Raw genomic sequence first — 27,946 nt, 5'->3', positions numbered from 1 at the left:
AAAAGAAGAAGAAAGATTGTGGTAAGAAACCGACTGTTAGCTATAACAAGTGTCTGCCTCCAATTTGGGAAGGGTATTCTCCTAGAAAACCAAACGAGGAGCAACTTGAGAAAGCAGTCAATATAAAGCTAAAAACCAACACAACTGATGTTTTACCAGATAACGTTGATGTCACGTTTACCTCGTCCGATACCGATCATGAGTCTGAGTTAATTAAAAAGGTGGTTGATCAGGTGTTGGATACTGATGAGGAGTCCGAGTCAAAATCTGAGTCTGGAGGGTCAAATTCGTCAGTCAATAGTCAAAATTCGTCGGTTAAACGGTCTTACAATAAAGAATTTTTGTTATCAAAAGCAAATTTGGATGATGAAACATTTGAAGTTGTATACACTTTAAATGATTCGGACAAATTATACTATGACAACGAATTTCCAATAAGAAGTGTTCGCTTTGACATGATCAAAAAGGTTTTCAAAATGACAGAAATCAATATTTCTGAAATAAAAGATTTAAATCTTACTGAAAAACCTAAAAAGTACACTTCAAGAGTTCAACAACGTCTAAACAAGAAAAAGGGTTACAATTCTGGTTCTGGTTTTCAAAAGAAACCTAAACAAAATCGTAGCTACAAAAAGAAAGGATTAGGCTTTGTTCCACCAGAAAACTATTAAAATGATAAAAATTCTAAAACAAAAACAGAATTTGTGTCAGGTGGAAGCTCGGATGAGGAACAGAAGAAACCATTCTGGAGACAGTCAAATCAAGAGTTTCTTGCTGAAAGAAAGAAGAATGGAACTGAAGTGTTTTGTCAAAGAGAGACTCGAACCTGTTACAAATGCAATGAAGCTGGTCACATTGCATGGAACTGTTTGACAAATGCAAAAACAAAACAGGGAGTTTCTCAGAAATTAAAAGACAAAGTTGTTGATGTTGAACCACAACCAATAAACTTAAAATTTTTGAAAATTCAAAATATGAGGTTGGTGAGTGTTCGAAGAAGAATTTTTACAAAAAGAAAGAAAAAGACAACCAAGTGTGGGTTGTTAAAAAGATTGATGAAAATGTCGGCGATGAATCTGGTTCCACAAAGCCAGAAGAGACACAGGTTGAGGAGAAAATTTCAGTGAATGATGATGATTTTCCATCACTGAAATTTGAAGAAGTGAAACAGAAAATCGGAGAAGTTGATATTTCAAAACAGTTTTACACTGAGAAAAAAGAATTTGATGTCGAGAAAACTTTCAATGGAAGTGTAAAGAAAATTTTTGGTAAAATGTTGAATGGGAAAGCAAAGGGGGTTAAGGATTTTTATGCGACTAAAAAGGCAACATACAACCCCACTGCGCAAGAGTTGAAAGCCATCAAGTCTGAAAAGACTTGGATGGAAGTTTGTTTCCCATAGAAGGCTTAGGACTATGCCGGAGATCCCAAGTTTATATCGTGGATCAGGAATCGGCATCATTCTTGTAAAAGTGGTTTTGTGAAATAGTCCTTCAACCTAGATTGAACATGTGTTGAAATTTTTTTACAGATTAAAGGACTACGCCGGAGCTTCCAGGTTGGTAATTGAGAAGCAGGAATCGGCATCTTTCTGACTAATTTGACAAGTGGAAAAGAGTTTTCTGTAGATGTTTCATTCCTACAGGAAAACCTACAAATAGTTTATTTGGGTCTACTTACAAGTGGTATTTGTTGGTTATTCTTTCAAGTGGTTATCATTTACAAGTGGATCAAGAGGATTCTTAATTGCAAATGGTGAATCAAGGACATTAAGTTGTACTTGATTTACTATACATATGAGATTGATAAACAAGATGATGAACCATATCCCCATGCTTCATAAGTGATAATCTTAAAAGTGGTAAAAACAAACTCATTTTCCGGAAAAATCATTTCGATTAAAACAAACTTAAGTGTTTTGAAATCTAAATGAGAAAAGGGTTTGTTGAAAGGGGGAGTTCAGATTGTTTATGCCTAAGTGAATTGAGATTTGATGCGATTCGATGTCAGTTGTCAAGTTTCTGTACAGTTTGTGTTCTTTTCATGTTTCAAGTGGGTCAAGAGTCTAGTAGTTTTCAAATTTCCTTTGAAATGTGTTTGCATTTTAGGGGGAGTAAGAAAATTTCAGAAAATCCAAAAACATTAGAAAATTTGAAAAATACAAAAACATGATAAAATTCAAAAATGAGTTTTGTTGTGAAAAGAGGAAATGATAGTACATCAGTAGGCTGTCACAACATGCTAAAGATTGGAAATGTTAAAATGTGATAAACAATTTTTATTCAAGATGTGTCAGTAGATGTTTCACAAAATTGTTACACATTTAGTAAGTTGTGACGAGATATAAACTAAATTTCAAACTTGCTTATTCTGTGGGTTAATACAAACTTGGATATATAGGTAACCCCTGAAATCTCGTTTGAAAGGTTCTGTATTCTGATATACTAGGTCTTTATACTCTATGATATCTGGGGTATTATCCCAGGACTTCTGCTGAATGGAAGTTCTGACCTAGTCCTCGGATAATACTTGCTGCATTTGCTTGAAACATAGCAAAAAGCCCTCAGCTGATTAGACAATAAAATTGATAATCTGCTGTTGAATGCTAAAAGATCCTCTAAAGGGGACACACTGAAAAGTCGAAGCTGATATCTCTCTACGCATACGGAAGTATCGACCTGAGATCCCTCGGCCCTCGCATACCCCTTAAATTATATACAGATATCATTTGTAGTATATTCACCTGTAAGACTGAATATTGGGATCTGGATACGGGAGTATATTCAAGTAGTGAGACACACGAATAAGTCAGTATCTAAGACATTAACAGCGTATCTCGGATCAATTGAACTTTATGTGATAATTTTAGTGAACTGATATGTTGACAATCTAGGTGAATTGTTTTGATCTGAAAATGTAATCAAGCTTAACGGTGTTAGTGACATGTCTCATAAACTGATATGATCCTCTTACATGAACTCACAAAAATATGTTTTGTAAATATTTCATTTCTATATTCTCGTATTTTTACAAATGGTGTCAATTACTTTCTTTCAGAAAATCCAAAAAGATTTTGTGTGTTTTAGCATAAACTTTTGAAAAAATCAAAAAGATTTTCGACAACTGATGTAGGAAAGCTGATTTTCAAAATTCCGAGTGCTAAACATGATGACATTGTTGTGAGGGGGGGGGTGTGCTTTAAATGTCAAAAAAAAAAATTTATCAACAAGTGGTTCATCATAGAGAAAGTAATTTGAGTGAGAGTTGTAGTTGGTGCACAAATTGATATTTTTAGAAAATTTATTTCTGGGTTAAGAATGTGCAGGAATAGCCAGGTTTCGATCTTGGATCTGAAGATAGAGTGCCAGGTCTCGATTCCTGAAGACCTCTGATTGAAGAAATCCAAGTTTCGATCCTGAAAATCAATCTTGATTCTGTGAAGGCCAGACAACGATCCTGAAGATGTTACTGAAGAACAAAGGAATGCCAGTAAATCGAGAGGGGGAGTCTGAAGACAGAGAGAGAGAAAAGCCCAGAGACTGATCAAGACTGAAGATGTGAAGACACAGTATTGTTGTGACTCGATAGTCGACTCCATCAACATCTGAGGGGGAGTCTGTTGGTGCACTACATCTGTTGATTTCGTCTTGGATCATGTTATGCATTGTATTGTATAGATTAGGGCGCGTTTTACGAGAAAACTGGAGAGTATAGGTGTTTTAGAGACTAGGTCCGCTTATACGGACATAGTAGGTCCGCTTATGTGTCAGGTCCGCTTATACGGACATAGTAGGTCCGTTTTTATGGCAGGTCCGCTTATACGGACATGTCCGTATGTGGGGACCTACCTGCACTATATATACCTCATGAGCGGATCTCATTTGTAACTTTGCCAATTCCATACCGAAGTGCTGCCGGTGTGAAGATCAAAGTGTAATCATTGTCAAATCAATAAATCAGTAGATTAAAGTGAAGAACAAGCTATTTCTATCTACGTTTCTTGTTATTCCGCACCTGAAACATAGAAGAATACCTCTGAACGACTCATTCGGGTCAAAACACGATCCTACACAATCCTTTCATAGGAAAAGGATTGCCCCTTCCATTGATCCATACTTTCAAACCATTTTGACCACACCACTTTCCTACTCATAAAAACGTCCCTCTGATTATCGTCATTGAAAATCAACAATACATTCATTCCTCCCAGATATTTAATCTTCCTCATGGTCAATTGTTCCCCTTTCAACAGAACCTGCAAGGTTGTTAAGACCGAAAACTCGCGAACTCTCCCTACCAACGCTACCTCATGCCAATGAGTAAATGCTTCAACATTATCATCCAATTTAATAGTGACCGGTATCTTTGCGGGTTGATTAATCAACGGTTTATCTTTGAACCAAACATTCTCATTCCCATCTCTTTTCTGCATGTTTTCCATACTATTCATTGGTTTATCTTTAAACCATGCATTCGAGTTCACATCTCTTCTCTGCACGTTCTCCGTATACCTTACAGTATGCGCTTCCGCCTCTTGTAACTTTTCTTTTTTCTTCTCTACTCCCACCGGATTCTTCTTCACTTCCGTATATCGAACAACCTTCCCATCCACAAACCTAGCCACACTAATGAAGAGCTTATTCTGTCCAACCTTAACATTCTTCATCTCATGCACCATATCCTGCATCTTGCCTTCATTCCGAAAACTCACGAACCCAAACCTGTTTCCAAACTTATCCAACTTCCTGGCGATATAGACCCCTACAATGTAGCCATATTCCTTCAAAGCTTCTTTCAGGTCTGCCGATGATGCCCCTTCCGGAATATTAGACACGAAAAACTTTGTGACATCCTCCACCCGTCGATTATTGTCTTCTTGTATAGGTTTCTTGTTCCTGTTGACGTCCTTCCATTCTTCTGTAGCCACTGGCTGTCTTCTCGTCATAGAAACCCTAAGAATTTTTTTGTTTCTCACTCCTACCAAATTGAGTTGATTTGGTATTGAACCTTTTGTTTATCTATCCAGTTGATACGTGAAACGATTCTTGTACCTTGAAGATTGATGTTAATAGATATAAAAAAACTAACAACTAAAATTTGGATTATTTTATGGGGTGATTAATAATGTTAACTCAATTAAAGTAATTATGACATTGGAAGGGTTGATTAAAAAGTTTTTATGGGGTGGTTCTGACGAGGTCACGAAAATGCATTGGGAGAAGGTGGTCACGCCTAGGAGTAAAGGAGGGTTGGGTTTGAATAAACTAGAAGATTGTAATAATGCTCTTGTGCTTAAATGGTTATGGAGATATAGAGTAGAATATGACTCGTTGTGGAAGAAAGTGATTGAGGCGATTCATGCTAAAGCTAGAAAGTGGGAGTTTTATCCGATAATTACTAACTATAGTGGGAGTGTGTGGTCGAGTATAGAAAAGCTTGGTTATAAAGTCAAGATCGATGGCCAAAACTTTGGATCATTAATTCGTAGTAAACTGGGTGATGGTAAGAGGACTCGATTTTGGTTAGATCCATGGGTAGATGTTTCGGCTTTGAAAAGGAAATATCTGAATTTATTCCGTATAGAAGAAGATAAGTTTTGTACGGTTTCAGATAGGGTGTTCATGGACGATGGTATATGCTCGTTTTTGTGGCAGTGGAGGAGGCCGATAGATATGGTGGACGAGATTTTGGAATTGACGGATTTAACTAATAAAATTGCAGGATTACAACTTGCGGATGAGAGAGACAAGTGGCAATGGCACGGATCGAAGGATGGTTTCTCAGTAGCGGCAATAAAATCATGGCTATCAAAATCTACAACTGAAAGCTTGAGTCCAGGTTTCAAGTGGGTTAAGTGGATCCCTATAAAATGCAACATATTCATGTGGAGGGCTTTAATGGAGCGTATTCCTACGAAAGATGCTTTAGTTCGAAGAAACATATATGTGGCGGATACGGGGTGCGTATTTTGCAGCGAAGCAGACGAAACAGCTATGCATATGTTCACTGCATGTGCGTTTTCCACGGGTATTTGGCAGGCGATCTCGAGATGGTGCGGTATCCCATATGTTTTCGCGTTCGAAATCAAAGACTTGGATATTGCAGACAACTGTGGGCGTTATCCGAGGTATAAAGAGGCGATAAAAGGGATTATAGTCATTACGTGTTGGCGCATTTGGAGGGCTCGCAATGAGTTAGTCTTTAGAGGCATTAGGACAAAGGGAGTAGAGATCATAGCGGACGTGAAGGCCTACGGGTTTTTATGGTATAAACATAGGAAAAAACATAGTAATTGTGATTGGGATGGTTGGTGTAAATTTAATTTGATGTAATGTGGTTTTTGGGCGTCTCGGTCTCTTTCTTGGAGGCGATTGTCGCCGGTTTCTAATGAAGTTTATCTTTAAAAAAAAATTGGATTATTTCAATACAATCTATTCTTTTTTTATTATTAGTTGACATTATATTTTTACCATTCAACACATCAAACCACTTTATATATTCAAAAAAAATCTTAGAATCAGTCTTAAAAATAATTATCATCATTGCTTCTTTTATAACATTAACGAACAAAATTTTGAACTTCGTGACATTTGGATACTAAAATAGAAGCCTATAAGTAAATAAAAAGTTTATCTACTTATCTGGAGACTTAAAATTTGGATACTTATAAGTAGAGAAAACAAGTTTATCTAGTTATATGAAGATTTAAAAAAATATTTATTTGGAGACTTAAATAGCTATCCATAATTAAATAATAATCATCTTGGTCTAGTGGCATCAGATGATTATCCCTATTAAAGTGATACGGGTTCAGGTCCTACAAAGTGAGTATTAGGACGATTTTAGGAGTACTTTTGTCACTAAAATATAATAAATATGTTTAATTAAATATAAAAAATATACATTTTTAATATTTATTATTTAATATGAGAAAGAAGTAGGAAAATCAAAAGCTAAATGTCCTAGAAGAGTGATAAGTGTTCTATTCCCAAACTGTTTTTGATTATTGGTCGTAGAGATATAGAATAAATAAATACAATATAAAGTATAAATTAACATATAGAGTTTTTTCTCAAATAGGTGGAGGTGGAAAAATTATTTACCAAAATGGATTATTTGAAAAATATTTACTAAAATAGGTGTTTTTCTTATTTACATATTTTAACTAATATATTTGTAACTCTTTTCTTTTTATTTATTATTCAACTAGGTTATAACCCCGTGTATTACACGGGTTGAATAAATGAATATTATATACCAAATAATAAAACATTATATTTTTAAAAGCTTCCTTTATTGCACGGGTTGAAGAAATGTAATTTTATATATTAAATAATAAAATAAGTTATATCTATAAGGGGACTAGGGGTGGAATCACTAGTGATGGATTCCATCACTCCCACTATCCAATCAGGGAATGCCATGTCATCAACCATATTTCCATCACTAGTGATAGAAATGGACTAGGGGTGGAATCACTAGTGATGGGGATTCCAATATACAAGTATTAATGCACAATGTACAAGTCATACCCTATAAAACTCAAAAGTTTAACGCGTGCTGGGTTTAACGCGTTTAAAATTCCACGCGTTATGAAAAGAGAGGCGGCGGTGTTATGTTGCTTTTTAACGCGTTAAACTTGCTGATCACGGGGGTGCCCCGAGTCCCCTAAGAACCATATGATGTGTTAGAAGAAGACAAAATTGGAGATAAAAAATGATAACTGGTTAATTGAATGATAAATAAAAAGAAAAGAGTTACAAATATATTAGTTAAAATAAGTAAATAAGAAAAACACCTATTTTTGTAAATATTTTTTAAATCACCCATTTTGGTAAATAATTTTTTCACCTCCACCCATTTAGGAAAAAACTCCATATATAATTTTTTATGCGTTCTATTCGTTTGCACTGTAGCATTAGTGCACAAATTGGGTTCTAAGTACAAACTGATTCAGGTTTGGTCAAAGCTGGTCAACATTAGGTTTTGGCTCAAAGCAGTTCGGTTTGAAACCGGGTTAAAACTGATTCTGTTTGATTATAGGGTGGCAATCGTATCGGGTTGATGGGTTGACGGATTACGGGTTGACGGGTTGGTGGGTTGAAATGTTCAACCTGAACCCGACCCATATTATTATTCGGGTCAAAGATTTCAACCCTAACCCAACCCATATTAATTCGGGTCAACCCGAACCCAACCCGTTTAACCCATATTTTTAAATGAGTGACATAAGTTGAATTATTTTTTAAGCGGGTTATCGATAACATGTTTAATGATGGGTATGAGTGTGATAAATAAATAACATAATGTGTCAAATTTAATATTATTATAACTAACCATGTAAAACAGAAACTGAAAAAACAAAGACAAAAATATAAATTTTTTTATCTAAATAGTTAAACGGGTTAATGGGTCAACCCGTTTTTATACGGGTCAACCAAAACCTGACCCTTTTTTAAACGGGTCGTGTTAATCGACCCAAACCTGTTTTTTTTTTTTGTGTCGGTTTGAGTCGAGTTAACGGAATGTGTCAAGAATTATCGCCCGTAGTTGTAACCGGGATCAATAGAGGTTTTGGTGAATCCTACTAGTCAGTTGGGTTGTTTCAACCAAGCCTATTATCCCCAACCCAACCAAGGTGATGTGGGCCAGAAAAACAATAAGCGGGCCCAAAGCAACCCAACCAAATCAAAAGAAACCGGCGACGAAGTTCCCATTTCATACAGAGAGAGAGAGAGAGAGAGAGAGAGAGAGAGAGAGAAATGGGGAAAGCACTAGGACCGACCGGCGAGTTCTTCCGGCGAAGAGACGAGTGGAGGAAACATCCGATGCTAACCAATCAGTTCCGTCACGCCACTCCTGGCCTCGGAATCGCCGTCGTTGCGTTTGGCATCTACGTCGCCGGTGAAATCGCCTACAATAAGATCTACGCTCCTTCTCACACATCTCCTCGCTCTCACTGACGCTTCTTCATATGATCAGGTCACTTTTTTATCACTTCGATCATGTTTTCTGCTTTCTAGGGTTTTGTTATTGTTTGGTTCATGAGTCTAGTTTCTTATAAGTGTCCGATAGGATGTTTTTATTATTATTTGGATTAAGTTAATTGAAGGTCAGTCATTACAAATGATATTAACTGCTTAAATTATACATTAGATTTGATCCAAAAGATGAGGGTTACTCACCAATTCGATCAACAATTAATCGCTCAGCTCTTAATTCTGTCTTGGTTAGAAATTTGATTATTAAATAATGACAACTCAATTCCACAATTTGATCTTTACAACAAAAAACCATTTATACTCGATTGATCTTATGCCAAAAAAGCGAGTCACAATGAAAACATCTTGTTACAACTTACAACAGCTACACGAAAAGGATGCGTTCATGGGTCACACTGAAAATGAAATCGCTATTGCACTGAAGAAAACAGTCAGCTGTAATGATGGCCAAATTAGAGATAACTGTGGAGGAGTGGCGCTAGCAAAGAGTGGACCTAAGTGGCTAAGGGTATGTCTGTGTGAAGAGTCCTTGCTGTGTTAAAAAAAAGTTCTATTTACCCTTGATGAAAAGATTCAACAAATGGTTTATCCATTGAATCAAAGTTGTAACTGGCTTGTTAAACCAAAATCAAAGAGAGCAACCACCATTGGGTAACATCTAGAAGAGAATAACTATCCAGCAGGAACTTTGGTTAAAAGGCACGCCTCGCGCTGCTCGCATCAGGTGCTTGAGGCGGTCCCTCATCTAATTCTGGGTCATAATTAGGGTTTGTAGGAGGCTTATATATAAAAACAATCAGAGGAATGAAGAAATCATGAAAGGTTTACTTGATATAGAGGTTGATATAAGATAGAAGCAACTTTTGGTTTTAAATAAAGCCTATTTGGTTGTACATTGAGCAGCGCCTCATGCCTTGGCTTTTGGGATCTAACCATCTCGGGCAAGGCAGGAACCGAAATGCAACGGCTAAGTACCTATGACGGCGTCACTAGGTTTTGTTTCTTGTTAATTAGCTTTGACAATCATAGTTTTCAATAGGTTTTGTTTCTTGTTAATTAGCTTTGACAATCATGAAAGGCTAAGTACCTATGACGGCGTCACTAGGTCGCCGACTGCTATAGCACGCTATGTAGCGAGGCGACCAAGTGTCGCTATCTGGGTCATAGCGACCAATAGCGTGAATAGCGACAGTTAGTTTTTTTTTGTTTTTTTTATGTAAATAGCCATTAGATATAGCTATAAAATAGCTGGATTTATAGGTTTTTGTTAAATATACATGTAAAATAGCATATATACCAGGGTATTTTGATGTAATATACATATAAAAAAATTTAAAATTCTTTTTCTAGTGTATCGCTATTTATAAAATAGCAGTCGCCATTTATCGCTATTCGCTATGTAGCATATAGGTCACCTGTCGCTATTCGATATTAGCAACTATGTTGACAATCCGCATCAAGACATTTTCTGTCTTCTAGAATCCTTTAGAAACAAATTCATTAGGATTAAGACACTCTATCTTCTGGTCACCAAACTTAGATTGTCTTCTGGTGTGTTTTGTATCTGAACATTTTTATCGTTGAAAATTATCAAAGTGCCAATCTGTCTTCTCGTCAGCAAACATAGATTGTTTAGTCTTGTTCGTTAACATTTACTGAACCACTGATAATAACAGTCTCTGGCTTCCAAAATGGTCAGGTTTGTTGCATCGTATATGTTTCAGTCAGAAGTAGTTTGTGTTATTGTTTCTTACAGTATTTTAGTAAAAAAAAAGTGCTTAATTTCTGATATATATTATTTTTGGTGCCAGGCTGCGGAGAAGGATATGCCAGATTGTTTCTTACACCTTTTTTAATTGCTTGCCCCTTGAATAAATTCATCTTTAGTAGAAGGCTTCATGCATTTGCAATTGTCTTCCCTTGTAAGATACTTTGATTGTCCTCCCGTTTTAAGGGTAAATGTTGAACTATATTCATTTAGTCAGGGCCGGTTCAACCTTTTTGGGGTATAAAATTCCGTGGCTGTTTTCTAGTTTCCTTGTTTTATCTGTGTTTGGAACTGGCGTAATAAATAAAAAAGTTTATATTTGCGTCATTTAATTTTTCTTATGTGTATTAATATGTAGATTAAATTATCTTTCTTGGCGAACATACCTCTTCTTTATCAGACAAAAGGTATTCATTAACACCAGGTCCATTTAGAGGAATATCTTCAACTTTTAAACACCCAAATATCAACCTTACCTAAACTATCTTGACCGAAAATAGCATACTGTGATGCATAAAAGAGTTTGTCACCTGCACTACAATTGAAATCAGTTTGAGAATTCTGCCGTTAACTGAACCGGTCTCTAACGAAGCATCTGAGCCAAAACCCGATGTGGACAGGAATTGGTTTGGACCAGAAACTGATTCGTACATGTGTAACTTGAGTCCTTTGACTCGTCTATTAGAGGCGTAATACACACATCTAAATTTTATCCAAGGCTTTTTTTCCCCATGAATGGGTGACACAGCGTAAACATGCTAATCTTTCAAAGCCGTCCAAGGAGGTAAATTATATACGGTAATAATGATTAGCCATCATGAATATGAATTTGAATTATTCGGATTGAAGCCATCAGTACATAACCCACAACATATGTTTCGAACCTCTTCTGCAATGGCGGCAAAGCTAGGAAAATTCAAATCAAATGCTTCCAAGCATCATCATCCCTTGGATGTACCATCAAGCCGGGTTTCGTTTGATGATCGTAATACCAAGTCATATCTCCGAACGACTTTTTTGACATATACAATCCTTAAAGTCAAGGAGCAACCGGCATGTAAGTCAATTTAGAAGCGACCACATAAAATTGCAGGCAATAGTTTTTGCAAGCATCACTTTTTTCTTGTTTACGGGAAAAAAAATTTGAACGCTTATTCATCTCGTAAAAGTTACCATGCATTTTTTTTTTACCTTAGAATAGCATAGTATTAAAGATGAACTCATTTCTTAGTTACCATTTATAGGTTTAGAAGAGGTTGATGGTCGGTTATCCTTTATAGTAAAGTTTTTGTTGGTATGTATAGGACATTACCGATAAATATTCCTGTAGCAAAATGATACCAATGACGAATGAATGAAAAGTCTAGACGAAAATCTTATCTTTAGTATTACTGATAGATTAATGAGAGAAAATCCTTCCAAACATTTTCCCACATGGCAAACATGTATAAAGCATGGGCGAGAATCTTATCTGAAATCTTTAGTATCACAGTCAGATTACAAAGGGATAATCTAATAGAATTTCCACAGATAATGCCTGAATTTTTCAGTTTACCCACGTGGCCACGTCAGTGTTCCATCAGTAATACTTCAGTGATGGTCTCCACTTCCTGGGATAAGCCATATGTCGTCGGTGATTACTGAGGGTAACCATGGGTACCTTTATTTTTCACTTTCTGGTAAGATATGTTGTTGATCTTACAAATAGATCGCTTCTGTTGGTAGATGTCAACGGTAATACTCATTTTCCTAGTAGTGTGTTACACAGATAGCGCAAGCCATGTGCACTACTGGCCGAGCTATTGGCGAGTACACGAACTTTTCGAACATAGGGGCATAAATTAAATTACATTTTCTAAACGATTTTCTTAATAATTTATATTCAAAACTAGCTAGGGAAATTTACATTTGGTCAGCTATTTTGAACGATTTTGTGAATTTACTTTGTTTCATTGCTAATGGAAGTATGTATCAAGGGATCTCCCCAGATGACAAGTCAACCAATGGGTCTTTGACCTAGCATTACCAACATGTTGAATAAGATTGTCTTTTTAAGCGCCAACGGACAAAAATGTATGTATTAAGTAGCAGAATTACAGAGTGTAGCCGCTCTTGGAAAACATTACAAGGCATTCGGATCAAATGAATTAGACTTTATATTGATAAGTAAAGCGGGTTCAACGACTTGGACGTTGATGTACATTTTAGAGGATTTGAAGACTTAAAACAGAGTTTTGTAAAGTATTTTTACAGGTGGTTGGTTAACCCTTTATCTTTCCCCATCACTGGAACAAGAGTTCTTTGTTTGAGGTGAACTATGCATAGTTGTCAATAGCGGCTATAGCGACCGCTATAGCGCGCTATGTAGCGAAGCGACCAAATGTCGCCATTTGGGTCATCGCGACCAATAGCGTGAATAGCGACAGTTTTTTTTTTTTATGTAAATAACAATTAGATATAGCTATAAAATAGCTGGATTTATAGGTTTTTGTTAAATATACATGTAAAATAGCACATATACCAAGGTATTTTGATATAATATACATATAAAAATTTTCAAAATTCTTTTTCTAGTGTATCTATATATAATATAGTGATCCCCTATTCTCTATGTAGCATATAGGTCCATTGTCGCTATTTGCTATTAACAAATATGGAACTGTGTTCGACCGAAACCTGCCTTGACCAGCAACCCAACCCAAACCTGCTTTGACCAGCTACCCGACTTACCATTTTGTCCTCTAGGTAAGCTCAACCTTCACGGCTGCAAGTCTGCAACTTTATGACACGTAGAGATTAACTGGAATAACACATAAGCTTTGACCACCGACAAATATTTAATTATATAAACGACAAACCAATTCACCATGCAGGGCCAGCACCAGTTGGCAGAGGCTGCTAGTCAATGAAGAAGGTAAATATCAAATCAAAGTGAATTACTGCAAACCGAGGGCGTACTACATGAATCATAAAGCAGCTCTTTGATGACGTTGTACATTAAAAAATAAAAGAAAAAATGTATATTATTACCGGAGCAGACCTTTGATATATGGTAAAACTAGATAAGCCTGACATAAGCTATTAAATAAAGTACACATGCATCTAGCAAAAGTTGACTTCAACTTCAAGACAAATTCACCATCCAAAGAGAAGTTTGTTCCTTGCTCTACAAGTAAACCAAGACAAGACTAAAGAAAGTAGTGCAGCAGAAGCTACTTATCTTCTAATCGTCAGTGTTCTCAGCATTAGCTCCCTTAAGATGAAGATGCTTTTCCCTTCTTTGAAAATCAGTCAGACCTTTCCCGCTTCCGGTCACACCCACCTTACCAAATGGGTCATCTGGTGACTTGAATATGCTTTCCCGCTTGCGACCCGAAAAGAACCCAATCTGGAGATATCCAAGAACAAGATTATTACTAAGTTCACGAGCCACCAAAACGTAAGAAAATGTACATACCTTCTTGGCACGACCTTTGGTTGTTTGAAATTGTTGCCATGCATTTTGTCTCTTATTCTGTGTAACCTCAATTTGCTCCTTTCGCATCTTCGACTTGAATGCATGTATCTTCTTACGCTTAGCAGCTTTCTGCAAAGATTCAATTAATTAGTATCTATTTATAAGAAACTAGATAGATTCGAGTTGTAGTTTATTAAGTTCATATCAAGTTACCACATCCTCAGGGTCTTCTGGTTCGATACGAAGTTTTGCCGGCAAGCTTTTAGACTGGAAGTCCACATCAGCATTAGCAGCTTGAGCGATCTTACGTTTAAGAGCTTGCTTTGTGGCTTCTGCTTCCTTCTCAGCCTCCAGCAGTGGATCAACAGTCACATCCTCTAAAGCCCTAACATTATCCGGATCAACCTGTACAATGTCACATTTTAAACAATATTAGTAAAGCTATGTACACAGAGTCGGCATTCACTTTAATAGAAATTATAAATCGTACCTCTTCCTTGTTTCCCCACCCGTTGTATGCAACCAAATATCCATTTGGTGTAAGAGCCTCTATTGTTGCATCATACCTGCATATTCAACTAAATCAAACATATAGTAGATACATATAAGAAAATAAAAAGAATGGCAGCGGTAGCAACGCAAACGAAAGAGAGAAATAAAAAAAAAAAATGTACCACTCGCCATCTTCACTATAAACGGCTTGAACTTTAGTACCAACAGGAAACTTGTGACCACCAAAAATTCCACTTGGTACCTGATAAAAAATATAAAAGAAAATGAGATTAGATGAATGTGTGCGCAATGCATACAGGTATATAACTATAGATATAGAGACATATCCACAAATAAACAAACTTCCAACAGATTCAAGTCCGCAAATTTCTAGAGATAAAAAAACGAGTTGTTACTTTTTCGTTACATGAAAGAGCCTTACCGCATTATTCCGTGAGGAACCACCAGAATGATGAAAATTAGGGGACACGTTGGCAGCACTTGTACCGATACCAACTCCGGTATTGCCAGCTTCTTCATGTGCAGTTTCCAGGAGTTCTTCAGTCAAAGCAATCACCTGCAGAAACGAGAACGAGATCATTCATTAGATGCATGAATTTTGTGCACGTTACGAAGATAAAAACAGTGTTGTTCAAACTTATAATCTTCTTAAGTGAACATCTGAATCAGGAGAGACAGATGCAGACTGGCCATCAAGACATATAGCAGACCTGCACAGAAATCAAGATACAAGTGATGGACATCTTATAATTTAATAGGGAATCTCATTTTCACCTTATAAAATGAGGACAATCAATATTAATATAGTGAAATGGTTATATTACACCGCCAGGCCAGACGATGAAGCTCATACACCATAAGCATAAGTGGTACACTGGTATTGTAACAACAAAGAAACTAGATGCAGGTCGAACCATACTCTGACAAGCAGCCCGATGACAAAATACAATTCCAATGGGATAAGCAAGTAAAGATTGTAATTAAAAAAAAGTAAAATCACCTCCACGAGCTCTTTCTCCACGTCAGCATACTCGGCATTGCCAGGATCATTCTTCAACAGCTTCCTCACCTGATCATAGACAAAAAAATTCTACGATTAGACTAAACAGCACCTCATGCTTACAAAAAATAATATGAAAGTCAACTTTGTTATTTGAGGAAGTGACAAAAAACAATAGAAATAAACACACCCTTTATTGAGTCATGATCACAACCACTAGGTTTGGACAGTTGACTAGATGTCATTTGAGTACACAGTTTCCAAGTGGGCAATACATGCTATCAAACTAGAGCTTTAAAGTATGAACTTTAAAAGCAACGATAAAATTATGAAAACTATGTTGCAAGCAGTTATTCTATTATAGAATCAAGGGGATTCGAATTGTGCAAATGATATGCATGTATCTATATCTGATGCACACATAGTTGCTAACAGCGGCTATAGCGACCGTTATAGCGCGCTATGTAGCTATATGAGTCTTAGCGATAAATAGCGAACTTAGCGACAGGTTTTTTTTTTTTGATGTTAGTATCAATTAGATATAGCTATAAAATAGCTGGATTTATAGGTTTTTGTTAAATATACATAATACATGTAAAATAGCATATACACAAGGGTATTTTGATGTAATATACATACAAAAATTTTAAAAATTCTTTTTCTAGTGTAATCGCTATTTACAAAATAGCCGTTGCTATTCGCTACGTAGCCTATAGGTGCCTTGTCGCTATTTGTCACTATTTGCTATCGACAACTATGGATGCACAGACATTCCATCAAGCCAAACAGTCCAGCAGAACAGACCCCAGCAATGAAAGTGTTATGTCATTCAGTTCAGACAAACTGTAATCCTTAACCTTGGTTGCAAAGGGCAAATTACTAAACCCTAATGCCGTAATTAGTATGGAACAAATGGATGTACATGTACGAAGGCCATGGGCAACTTTAACAGCGCTTGGCCTCAATGTATACTCTGATAGAGGAGCCAACAAATCACCAGTTATTTTAACCTATCTATTAACCAGCAGTATGATACAGAAAGCTACACCCGTATCTCCCTCCATGAAACTAATCCAAGTTGTAACTCATTAATCACTATTTTATCCATTCAATCCCTATGCTACCATAAGAAGTTTTATTCAGGCCACATCCTATCTTGAGTCTTGACCTCTTGTATTGAAATAAATAACAAGTAATGTTATCCCCTTTTAGGAAGATTTTGCCAGCTAAGTAGTCTTCAGTTTTTTTCTTGGTTTTACCAGACGCTCTATAGGTTTGTACTTCCAACACATATAGATACACCTTGGTTCTAAAAGGCGCGTCTGGGCGTGAGTGTTGGTGCCTTTTGTTACCCAAGGCGTGCTTTTTCCAAGAAGCACCAAAAAACGCATTTTGGGGGGTTTTTTCTAGCCTGGAGCGTGCACCTCTTGTACCTAGGGGGGCTTTATGGTGTTTTTATGCAGCAAACTGTTGTACCTTGGGTTTTTTGGCTTGTACATGTAGGTAGAATCATATAAAAACCTTATTTATAGCTATATTTTGGGTAGGGGAACTTATTTATAACTAAAAATCTATGGGATATTGTTACATACCAAACAAGAGAACTCAACCCAAAAGACTAGCCTGGTAGGTGAGAGAGCCATTATGCGCGCATTTTAAAACCAAGGGTGAGAGAGCCTATTTGGTATATAAACCTCACATTTGTTGCCCGTACAGCCTATGTAGGACAAATCCCATGCCTTCCAATGGTTTCAGTCCATAACAGATATATAAAAAAACCATATAATCGTCTTGTGCATAGGGTGCAAAAAGCACGCCCCTTTTGCACTTTGCGCCTTGGTTTTAGACCTCCTTTGCGCTTTTTAAAACCAAGACATACACATATATACACAGTTACACACACCCAAACCTAAGAGTCAATTCCAACAAAAGTAAAAATAAATAAATAAACAAGACGTCTATACTCTAATCTTAATCCAATTCTCTTATGCAGCAACCCCCAATTCCCGAAACCTAACACTCACAAAATCACAATCACACCAACATATGTTAACAATAATCAAACTAAAGAATCTTAACAAACATATAAAACAAAATTCATGATATACCTCTTGAAGCTGTTGCTTGTAAGTGGAAAGATTCGATGAGAGCTCCTCTATGCTGACCTCTTCACCCCCTCCCTCCATGTGTTGTTTTCTCTGATGCAATACGTTTTGTGTATTCGTCTAGTGAATCAGACAGATGTACGAATTCGATGTTAATTGTTCGGATTGTGTGGATAATTAACGAACGGTAAAACCCTAAGGATGTTTATCGGAGAGAACAAGAATGTGTTCGAAAGGAACCCTAATTGAGTTTGAGATTCTACGAACTCAATTTGCTAAATATATTACTAGTAGTCGGTATCAACCTTTCATTTTTATTAAATTTTTTTTTTTTTTTTTTTTTTTTTAAGTAAATTGTTAAATTCGTCTCTGATTTTAGGTGGTTTTTGCCATTTTAGTCTAAAATAATTTTTTTTTTATCTGGGTCTTTGAGGTTTTATTTTTGTTGCAATTTTTATTCAATTGGTAAACTGGGTTAAATTTTTTGTTAATCTCTCTCATTTTTTTTTTGTCATTTTTCTCATTTAATTAAAATATATTATGGCATAAAGTGATGATTACACCCTTTATTTAAAAGAGAAAAACGACAAAAAGGGGAGAAGTTAACAGAAAATTTTAACCCAATTTGACAATTGGATGAAAATGACAACAAAAATAAAACCTCAAGGGCCCAGATACAAATAGTATCATTTTTGGAATGAAGTGGCAAAAGTGACATAAACTCATGGACCATTTTGGCATTTTACTCAAGATAAAAGTAAAGAGTATAGTTCAATTTACGTTTGTGTGGTTTGGTGGTGGGGTCAACCTGCTTCCACTAACATGGTAACTCCACCTCGAACATACAAGTTCCCTCAAACGTGGTTAGGTGACCTTTATCCCACAAAAGAGTTCCCAAGTGATTCGAGTGTTGTATAAAAGGATGGTGTTTGACTTGTTTTATAAAAGGGGTGTTTAATTTTTCAAAATTCTAGTTTAGAAAATTTTTATGTACCATACATTTGCATGCATTCAAATCTTTGGTACCTTAGTGAAAACAAATTTTCAAGGTTGTTTTTAATAAAACCCATTTTATTATAAAATCATTAACTTTTAACAAAACCTTTTATTAACCACTTTAATGATGTTGTTAAGAACCAATTTTAAGCTTGTTGTTGATTACTAGTTTGTTAAGCATGCATATCAACATATCATCCAAACAACATAAATAAGCAACCACACAAGCACAACACACATATCAATAGGTGAATAACCATAGCCAACTATTTTTTACAACACTTGTTAGCCGAAACATGTGTGCCAAAAAGTCCTTCCTAAGGGGTGAATATTGACACAAGTAATGTGTCGTTGAACTCCCACTTGATCCCGCATCCAAATGCTTCCTTTTGTGTTGTGATTTCTCCACTTTCTTTGGGCTTCCAAATGATCTTTAAATTCAACTTCAAACTCCTTTGGGCTTCAAAAATGTGTTTTGGTTATTGGGCTAAAATCCCGTTAAGAACTATGAAGTCCTTTAGGCCCAAAATTGGCCCAAACCAAAACCGCATTTTTGTGTGCATCTTCTTTTACAATAAAGTATCCTAATACATTTTCTAGTAAAATAAATGCAACTAATCTATTTACTTACATACCAAATGAAAATAAATAAATTACAAATTTTATAAATGGAAGAACAAAGACATTAATTATTACACCATTTAAATAATTAAAATATAGATCACAAACACAAACATTCAACATATTCAAACACAAAGTCATGGCTAGGTTATGAACACCAAAATATACATCCACATATGCATATTATTCAAGAGCAAAAATGGTTCCCTTTTACAACCTACATTTTTCGGACAAAAATGAAAAAACCGAAAAGGTGGGTTTTTGTCCAAACAAACAAATCATCCATATGACATAATTTTTTGAAGATTCCTTTATGCATGTAAGAAAATAGTCTTGAAAACAAAGGGATAACCACGTTTAAAATTTCGACTATAGGGTTTTAACCAAACCCGAAACCCGAAAATTTTAAATCCTATGAAGCATGCACTGATATAAGCGGCTCTAGATGCCATTGTTGGGTCTTTCACATGTTTATCAAAGTGATTTTATCCATACAAGATCAAAATGCAGCGGAAAAGTTATTTAAAACATGTTACTTTCAAGATATAAAACTCATTTTATATGTAAAACCCAATAACCCGGATCCATATATGAAGATGCATGCTATCAAAATACAACCATAGAGTGTTATAAGAATACTATCTTCCAAAGAGTAAAAGATATGAAGAGGATGATATTCTTGAATGGAAATCTTCAAAGTAGAAGACCTCAAGCTTGTATACCCCAAGCCTTCCTACAAACACCTTAGGTTTTGCTAGGATTTCTACACTTGTAAACGCACTTGAAAAATCCCTCCAACAGCCACCTCTTGGCCGAAATATGTAGAGGGAAATATGGAGTTCTTGCAACTTGATTTTGGTTAGAGAAAGTGTATGAAATGTATGTGAGAGAAATGATCAAAATCAAGATATAATCTTTCATGAGATTTTGCATGTATGGAAAGTGAGAAAACCCATCTTGGGAAGACACATATGGCCGGCCATAGGGCCACCATTTTGGCCAATGAAAAATTTTCCCTTTTGCATTTTAAGTTTTGGTTTTATATTTTATAACTTTTATAAAATATAACATCATATGTTATAAGACTTATACAATATCTCACAAGCTGTTGTAATCATATTTAACCTATTAAATAACAAGATAAAATATTCTCTCAAAATAAATTATCCATATAATTTATTAGTTTCTCAAGTGCAATTATTTAGAAAACCAATTTCTAAATATTCTAAGTGTTAATATTTATTTGTTTGATCATATCATAAAGAAATATTATAGGTGTTTGTCTAGCTTGTTATTGGGTATGACCCGACTTGGATCATAACGTACTAGCCACATCAATATAATATGTGTCTTGGGCATACAGAGTCCAACACTTACTTCCCTCAATTTGATGCTATTTGCCTCAAGGGAAGTCCTAATAAGCTTGAATCAGGTACTCGTAGGATCTATACACTAAACGAGGCAAAACTTTACCCAACCACCCTTCTAACCCCCTTCGAGGCAGTTAACGCGCTTTATATAGACCGTAAAGACACGAATGAGTGAATCAACAAAACATGAAGAAATGATTAAGTAAAGTTCACCTTCAATATAAAAAACTAGTTATTAAAGTCATTCATACAAACCCAAATAAAAAAATTACCAAATCTAGGAAATCAAAAGTAATACATAAATGATTTTGTCTTCACCAAGTGATGTAAGTAGGGATGGCAATGGGTCGGGTTTGGGACGGGTTTAGGTAATACCAACCCCAAACCCGATTAGATATGCTTGTCCCAAACCCGTCCTAAAATCCGTCGGGTTTCTAGCAGGTAAATACTCATCAGGTATCGGGTATACCCGCGGGTTTCGGGTAACCCATTAATTTTAAAAGGTTTACCCGTTGGGTATACCCGACCCAAAACCCAACGGGTAACTACTAATCAGTTAAATTTTAAAAATATAATAACTATAATGTATACGGGATAAAATACCTATGTGTATAGAAAAAAGGATGTATTATATATTTACATATTTAAAAATATAAAAGAAATTATATCGGCTATACAATCAGGTAAACGGGTTTACTTTATCGGGTAATTGGGTCGGGTAAACGGGTATATCACCAAATCTCAAACCCATCCCATGTAACGTTGCGTCCCTAAACTTTTGGCTTTTGTCAATATTGGCCCCTATACTATGTAAACTTGACACTTATGAGACTTGTGAATCTTTATGCTATGAAACTTGAATCTTGTTACTTAATTCTATGATACTTGATTCTTAATACTAGATTCTTGATACTTGATTCTTAATACTAGAATCTTGATGCTTAACTCTAGACACTTGATTCTTGATACTTAATGCTATGAGACTTGATACTTGATACTTGATACTTGATACTTGATACTTGATACTTGATACTTGATACTTGATACTTGGTGCTTGACTCTTGAGACTCGTGAAACTTGAGACTTGGTTGAGCGAGAGACTGGAGACTTGACACTTATGTAAACTCGGAAACTTGGAAACTTTTGTGTGATTAAGTAATCTTGTATGTAATGGTTCTACACAATAATACGCAACGCAACGCTTAATCTAACTCGCAAAACGAACCAAGGACGGGAAAATGGCAAAAAGGATTGGACTGTCCGAATGGACATCCGATCGGATGACCATCCGATCGGATGGCCATCCGATCGGAGGGCCATTCGACCGAACAGCCATCCGATCCATCCACTTACACCGCCTTTCTCCCCTCTGACACTATAAATAGGACATGTCACATCATTCTTCACTGATGTGACAGAGCCCTCTAATCCAGATGCACGCACTCTCATTCTTGAGCACTTTTCATCGATTCTAGGCCGATTCTTGTAAGTTTTCTCTTAGATTCTTGTACAACTTCAATCTATGCATTATTCTCTACATGATTCTTCCTCGAAATCACACTTTTCACCGTGAAATATCTAAGATTCGAGCTCTTGAGGATGACGTCATCATGGCGGTTTGTACAAACGGTTGTGTGATGTCATTCCCGTCAAATCTTTAGCTCAGATATAAGGAATTTCATGTGCTTTTGCACCGAATCTTTACTAAATCAAGGTTTTCCAGTCGATTTCATGTTTATCTTCAAACTTTCTTAAACTTTTACTTGAAAACGGTGGAATCCGGTCCCAAACGGGCTGTAGACTTAATGATTAGTCTAGAGTCGGCTTGGAAATGGATTATCGCCGAAGAAGATGGCCGGATTACGGATTCAGACATGAACACCGTCAAGAACAGACTTCTGATCGGACGGGGTGATTCCCATCTGATCAGACAGGCTGAGCCTTGATATGTTTTCCGTTGTCTCAGTACGTACCATGTCGTTACCGTTAAACTTGAAAACTTAGAAACTTTACAAGGTTGCAAAAGGAACAAGATCACTGCAGTCGAATAACGATCTGATCAGACTGTCGTCCGATCGAACGGCCATCCGATCGAAGTGACATGTGTCTTACAACCTTCAACACTTGAACTATTTTGAATTAGAAACTTTAGACTTTGAAAGTTGCACTCAAAGGGTCATTCGACCGAACGGCCATCTGGTCGGATGACCATCCGATCGAATGACTTGGAACCTTGCTACAATGAACTCTTCAAAAAGTTAACATTTTGGAAACACGCTTTAGGATCAATGGCCATCCGTACGAATGACCATCCGATCGGATGGCGGTCCGTCCCAACTCACAAGGTCATCCGACCGGATGACCATCCGTCCGGATGGCCATCCGATCAGGTGACTGATCCGACACTTTTCACGATTTCCGTTATTCAGCTCGACGCTTATCTGTAAACTATAATCAGGCTAGTTCAGAGCTCCCTTTGATCCAATCTATAGGTGCCGATACTTAGCACCCACTGTGAGTATACTCGATCCCTTTTCGTTTTAAACTTTTGGGATGCAACATGTATTCTATGAAACTTGAAACTTGAAACTATTTGAATCTAACTCTATCCTCAGTAAATGTGAAACTTGATACTTTTGGATTCTTGATTCTTGATTCTTTATGCTATGTGAACGTTTAATCCTTGTGCGTAGTTCCGCCTTAACAATAGTAGCGCTATAGGAAGATGCACCTCCCCATTATTCTCAGGGGTATTGTTAGGAGGATTCTATTTGCTTTCCTTGATTCTTGGGAAAGTGGTAAAAGCATCGGGACACTTGGGCTATCACTTGGACTACGAACACTTGCATGGCTGAAACTATTATATCGTTTACTTGATGGATATAAGTCTTTTTAAACTACTATGCTATATACTCAAACTTGTATACTCGCCAGTACATTATTGTATTGACTCTATTTTAATACATGTTGCAGGCTGATAGGATGTTGGATTCAGGAATCAAGCTAGGATGATGACTAGAAACTCGCCTAGTTAAATAAGCTATGAACAATATTTGAAACTTGATGTAATTCTTGATACTTGTTGTGGTGGTTGACTTTGGTTAAATTTAGACTATGTTTGAATTTATCTAATCTATATTGAAATACATAGTGTTATGAAAACTCATGAGCAATCTGAACGCTTAGTGCCGCACCCCGATGTTTCCGCCATCGGTTGGGGTGTGACAGATTGGTATCAGAGCCATAACTATAGGGAATTAAGATAAGTAGGAATACTTGCCCTATTCTATAGTTCTAGGAATCCTGACTCTTATCTATTGTTTAAAACTTATGCATTCTACCGTATCTGCTTCCTAGCAGCACATTTCCTGTTAAACTTACATGCCTTTTGTAACATTTGTGCTTGTAATCATTGTGAACAGTTCAGTTATCAATAAAACAATGTTATTTGATCCCAATGTTTGTTTGATTGTGTTTTACATTTTTCATGTTTTGACTTTTATTCAATTTCAAACTCTACATCGCTTTCTGGAGAATTATACGCAAACTGGTGCGTAAACGTACTCAGTTTAATGCGACAAATACTCCAGAACATCAACATATACTCAACATACCTTAAATAACCTTTACATAACTTAGAAATAAGTTTTGAAGGCCTTGGTATGGCAAAAACAAGTTAATTCGCTTACAGGGACTAAACTTGACAAACTGCGAAAGTATGCCAATTTGAACTCTAACAAACATTCCGGAACATGTCCATAAGTTAAACATACCATAAATATCCTTTACATAGCTTATAAATAGGCTTTGAGGGGTTTGGTATGCTAAAACAAACATTTGGATCATTCAGGGGCTAAAAGTGTCAAAAAGTGCACAAGTTTGCACTTTCGCGCATAACTTACGTTCTGAATACATCCGGATATCCAAAAATTTATGTAAGCATCCTAATATTATGCCTTAGTGTTTGGCATGAGAAAAATCCATTCGTCGCGCAATTTGGATCATTTTTCGCGCTTATGCGCATTCCGTCGTAATTAACCGAACATCGCGATCGTACGGCCAAACGAACCAACATCCGACACATTTTTGAGCATGTTTCATGTACACAATGTTTAGGCATCATTTTAGGGCCCTGAAGTTGGCTTTACGGGCCTTAGAAGTGTCGGAAATGGCTTAAACATGCAATAGGGACCAAAACTGCCATTTCTGAAACTTTGTGCAGATCAGACATAGCCAGGCGGCCCGCCTGAGTTTTGTCTGATCCTCATGCGGGCCGCATGGCCCCTTCAGTTGTAGAAACTTTGTTTTCTTGCTAAAATTGGCCTTTCAAACACTCCAAAGGGCAATGCCCTTTCACAATCTGTAGAGATAGGGTCATTTTGAGCCACCACAACATCTTGACAAGTGTACGGCTTAGATCGTGGCACGATATTCAAGAAACGATCCTAACGGCTTTACTTTTCCTATAAATACCCCCCCCCTTTGGTTAAAACCCACAAAAATCTGATCTAAAGCTCTAAGTTGGAACCTTTGTTTCATACCTGAGCCATTTTGATCTAGATTAGCATTCGGGGACCCTTCGTAAGTGTTCTTTCGTTCTTTTATTCGCTTTTCGAGTCCGAAAGTCAGCGTTATGTTTGACTTTCTGCGTTGACCAGCCTATGGTCAACACGAAGTTCATTAGAACTTCATAACGTGAGCGTGATCACGATGGTTATAGCCCATGGTGACTATACCTACTGATTACCACGTTATCTAGGCTCAGTGACGAGTCGTAGTTTCGGCCAAAATGCGCATTCTTGCGTATTTTGTAACCAAACTACTCGTGAGCATCAAAGCCGTTTGTTTTGATGCCAAACCTGTTTTCTAAACTTAGTTAAGCATGTTCTAACATGCTTAGCTCGTCACTTTTAGTTTAGTGCTTATATAGGGTCGTAAGGTAAGCGATCTAAACAATCGTTTATACTTTCGAACCCGACCCATTTGGTCGATCATTAGGATCCGACCAAACACATTAGGTGACCATAGCTGTAACCTTCCGAGGTTATACCTTGTGGTCACGATGTTAGGCGTTCCAAACGCATTCTACGCGAACGACGCATTAAGGTAGCATAAGCTACCTAAACGGGTCGTAATGGGTCGCAAGCACTTAGGTTAGGTTTCATTTTAGTATGTAGGCTTTGTTAAACCATATTTCACGAGTCTCCATACTCGTTTGGTTTACGAACCCGCATACTATCCGATCCTTCCGATTTAGGTCCGGTATATTAACATAGCTACCTATTAGGTGCCGTTTAATATTCCGTGATCTCTAGCATTATTTGGTTATTATACAAGAACTACAAAGCAATCTCAGGTGAGTACATAGAACCCCATCTTTTACATGTTTTCGAGGAGTCAATGTGAGTACATTGAACCCCGTCTTTTACTGTTTTCCAAACTGTTTTGGGGTGAAACACATGTGCCTACTTGTTACTTTCATGCTTTCCATGTTTTCACATCATATACCGGCTATGTTCGTTAGTACATTATAGTACATGATTTCATTACATTTCATGCTATGTATGCCCATTGTGTGCGTACTTAGTACATTGCTTTACATTACATTTCATGTTATGTATGCCCATTGTGTGCGTACTTAGTACATTGCTTTACATTACATTTCATGCTATGTATGCCCATTGTGTGCGTACTTAGTACATTGCTTTACATTACATTTCATGCTACGTATGCCCATTGTGTGCGTACTTAGTACATTGTTTCACATTACATTTCATGCTATTTATGCCCATTGTGTGCGTACTTAGTACATTGTTATACATTACATTTCATGCTATGTATGCCCATTGTGTGCGTACTTAGTACAATTGTTTACATCACATGCCTTCATTTTGGTATGACATTTGGTTTGTTTAACATGGAACAATACATTCATTAACATTGATCACGCCATTCGTTAGTAGGTAGTGGTACCATAGGAATTGACAACTCCCGTTCCTGAAATCCTGGGTTTGATTGGATTGGAAGGAATGACCGAATTCGATATACATAACTTAGATAAACCTTTAATTTGTTTAAGGGTTTATCGCCACAGTCTCAAGGCTTGGATGTATGCATTTTCACAATACCGCATAAATGTTTATATCAGTAGAGCATGCATTGTTCCACAAAACATAACGTTGATTTAAACCATGTTTTACTTCAACACCTTGTTTTGTGCATTTTACATATGGTTTAGTTGATACATTTTACTTACCATACATGATATATTTTGGGTACACATTACATGATCTACATTAAACATAAACATTTTGACATTGTTATACACATTTGGTGGTTCACATTGAACATAGACATTTCGATGTGGTTTACACAATGACACTTGACAATTGATTTATACATGAACAAATTATGTGACACTCGAGGTTTTTCCGAACGATCACCTTGTAATATTTTGTGTGTATATATATATTATTAAATGGAAACGTGATTTTTGCATGATATGTGTGATATGTATGTATTATGTATATATTTATATGAGAGCCGAAACCACGACCCGAGACCATGACTCGCAACCGGGCGGTTGCGAGTGGGCCTCTTGGTTTCGAGTGGCCCTTGGGCCGTAACCGGTTTGGGCCGAAACCCCCAAGCCCAACCCGAAACACCCCATATATATATCCCACCTCCTCCTCATTTCCTTCATTTGTTACACCAAACAAACACACACCTCTTCTATTTTCTCTCAACTAAAAACCCCAAGCAAACAACATCCCAACCTTCTCCAACTTTCGGATTCAAGCAAGGGATTTCGGACAAGGACTCGGTCAAGCTCGGATCACTCGGACACTTCATCTTCTCTCATTTTCTTCCCTTGTCTTCGGCTCTTTCTTCTCCTAACCGGTTAGTGTCCTAGTTTGTGTATAGATTTATGTGTAATGGATGCCTTGTATATGCTTGCTTGAATGATATGTATATGAAATAGAAAAATGTTTGGTTAGTAGTTTATGCATGATTATTAGGTTGTTTTGGAAAGTTTGTGAATATGTGTTAACATGACTAAAATGACTTGATATTGGTAGTTTACAAGTGTTCATAGCCAACTACACTATGCTTC

The 27,946-nt window shown here is 36.6% G+C and overlaps 1 protein-coding gene and 1 long non-coding RNA gene across 3 annotated transcripts; one reads left to right on the top strand and one right to left on the bottom strand.

Annotated features, from left to right (window-relative positions):
* Window positions 1-8,709: 8,709 nt before the first annotated feature.
* On the top strand, window positions 8,710-11,102 carry LOC110910659. The gene is made up of 2 exons (XR_004861089.1): window positions 8,710-8,982; window positions 10,814-11,102. It is a non-coding gene; the product is annotated as an uncharacterized LOC110910659 (long non-coding RNA).
* A 2,589-nt stretch (window positions 11,103-13,691) lies between these two features.
* On the bottom strand, window positions 13,692-18,109 carry LOC110910660 (survival of motor neuron-related-splicing factor 30). Of its 2 annotated transcripts, none has more exons than XM_035974676.1 (8): window positions 17,849-18,109; window positions 15,741-15,809; window positions 15,162-15,296; window positions 14,902-14,984; window positions 14,718-14,793; window positions 14,441-14,632; window positions 14,228-14,356; window positions 13,692-14,158 (listed from the first exon to the last, which is right to left on the bottom strand). In XM_035974676.1, the coding sequence occupies exons 1-8, from the start codon at window positions 17,924-17,926 to the stop codon at window positions 13,994-13,996; spliced, it is 927 nt and encodes a 308-aa protein (XP_035830569.1). In that variant the 5' UTR covers window positions 17,927-18,109; the 3' UTR covers window positions 13,692-13,993. The 2 variants fall into 2 exon arrangements, with proteins under 2 accessions (XP_035830569.1, XP_022010958.1); XM_022155266.2 differs by having other exon boundaries at window positions 14,902-14,981; window positions 17,849-18,107.
* Between the last annotated feature and the right edge of the window lie 9,837 nt (window positions 18,110-27,946).

The sequence above is a fragment of the Helianthus annuus genome, chromosome 6 (genome assembly GCF_002127325.2).
Source record: "Helianthus annuus cultivar XRQ/B chromosome 6, HanXRQr2.0-SUNRISE, whole genome shotgun sequence".
NCBI classification, from domain to species: Eukaryota; Viridiplantae; Streptophyta; class Magnoliopsida; order Asterales; family Asteraceae; genus Helianthus; species Helianthus annuus.
The sequence above is the reverse complement of the archived record's forward strand: the minus strand, read 5'-3'. Positions and strand labels throughout refer to the sequence as shown.

Bases quoted from the DNA above. Each gene is read 5' to 3' on its own strand.
- LOC110910660 (XM_035974676.1), bottom strand. From the start codon at position 17,926: ATGGAGGGAGGGGGTGAAGAGGTCAGCATAGAGGAGCTCTCATCGAAT. The intron at 14,357-14,440 runs GTAACTTGATAT...GAATCTTTGCAG, and splicing joins CAGAAGACCCTGAGGATGTG to AAAGCTGCTAAGCGTAAGAA. The intron at 14,159-14,227 runs GTATGTACATTT...GGATATCTCCAG, and splicing joins CCAAAGGTCGTGCCAAGAAG to ATTGGGTTCTTTTCGGGTCG.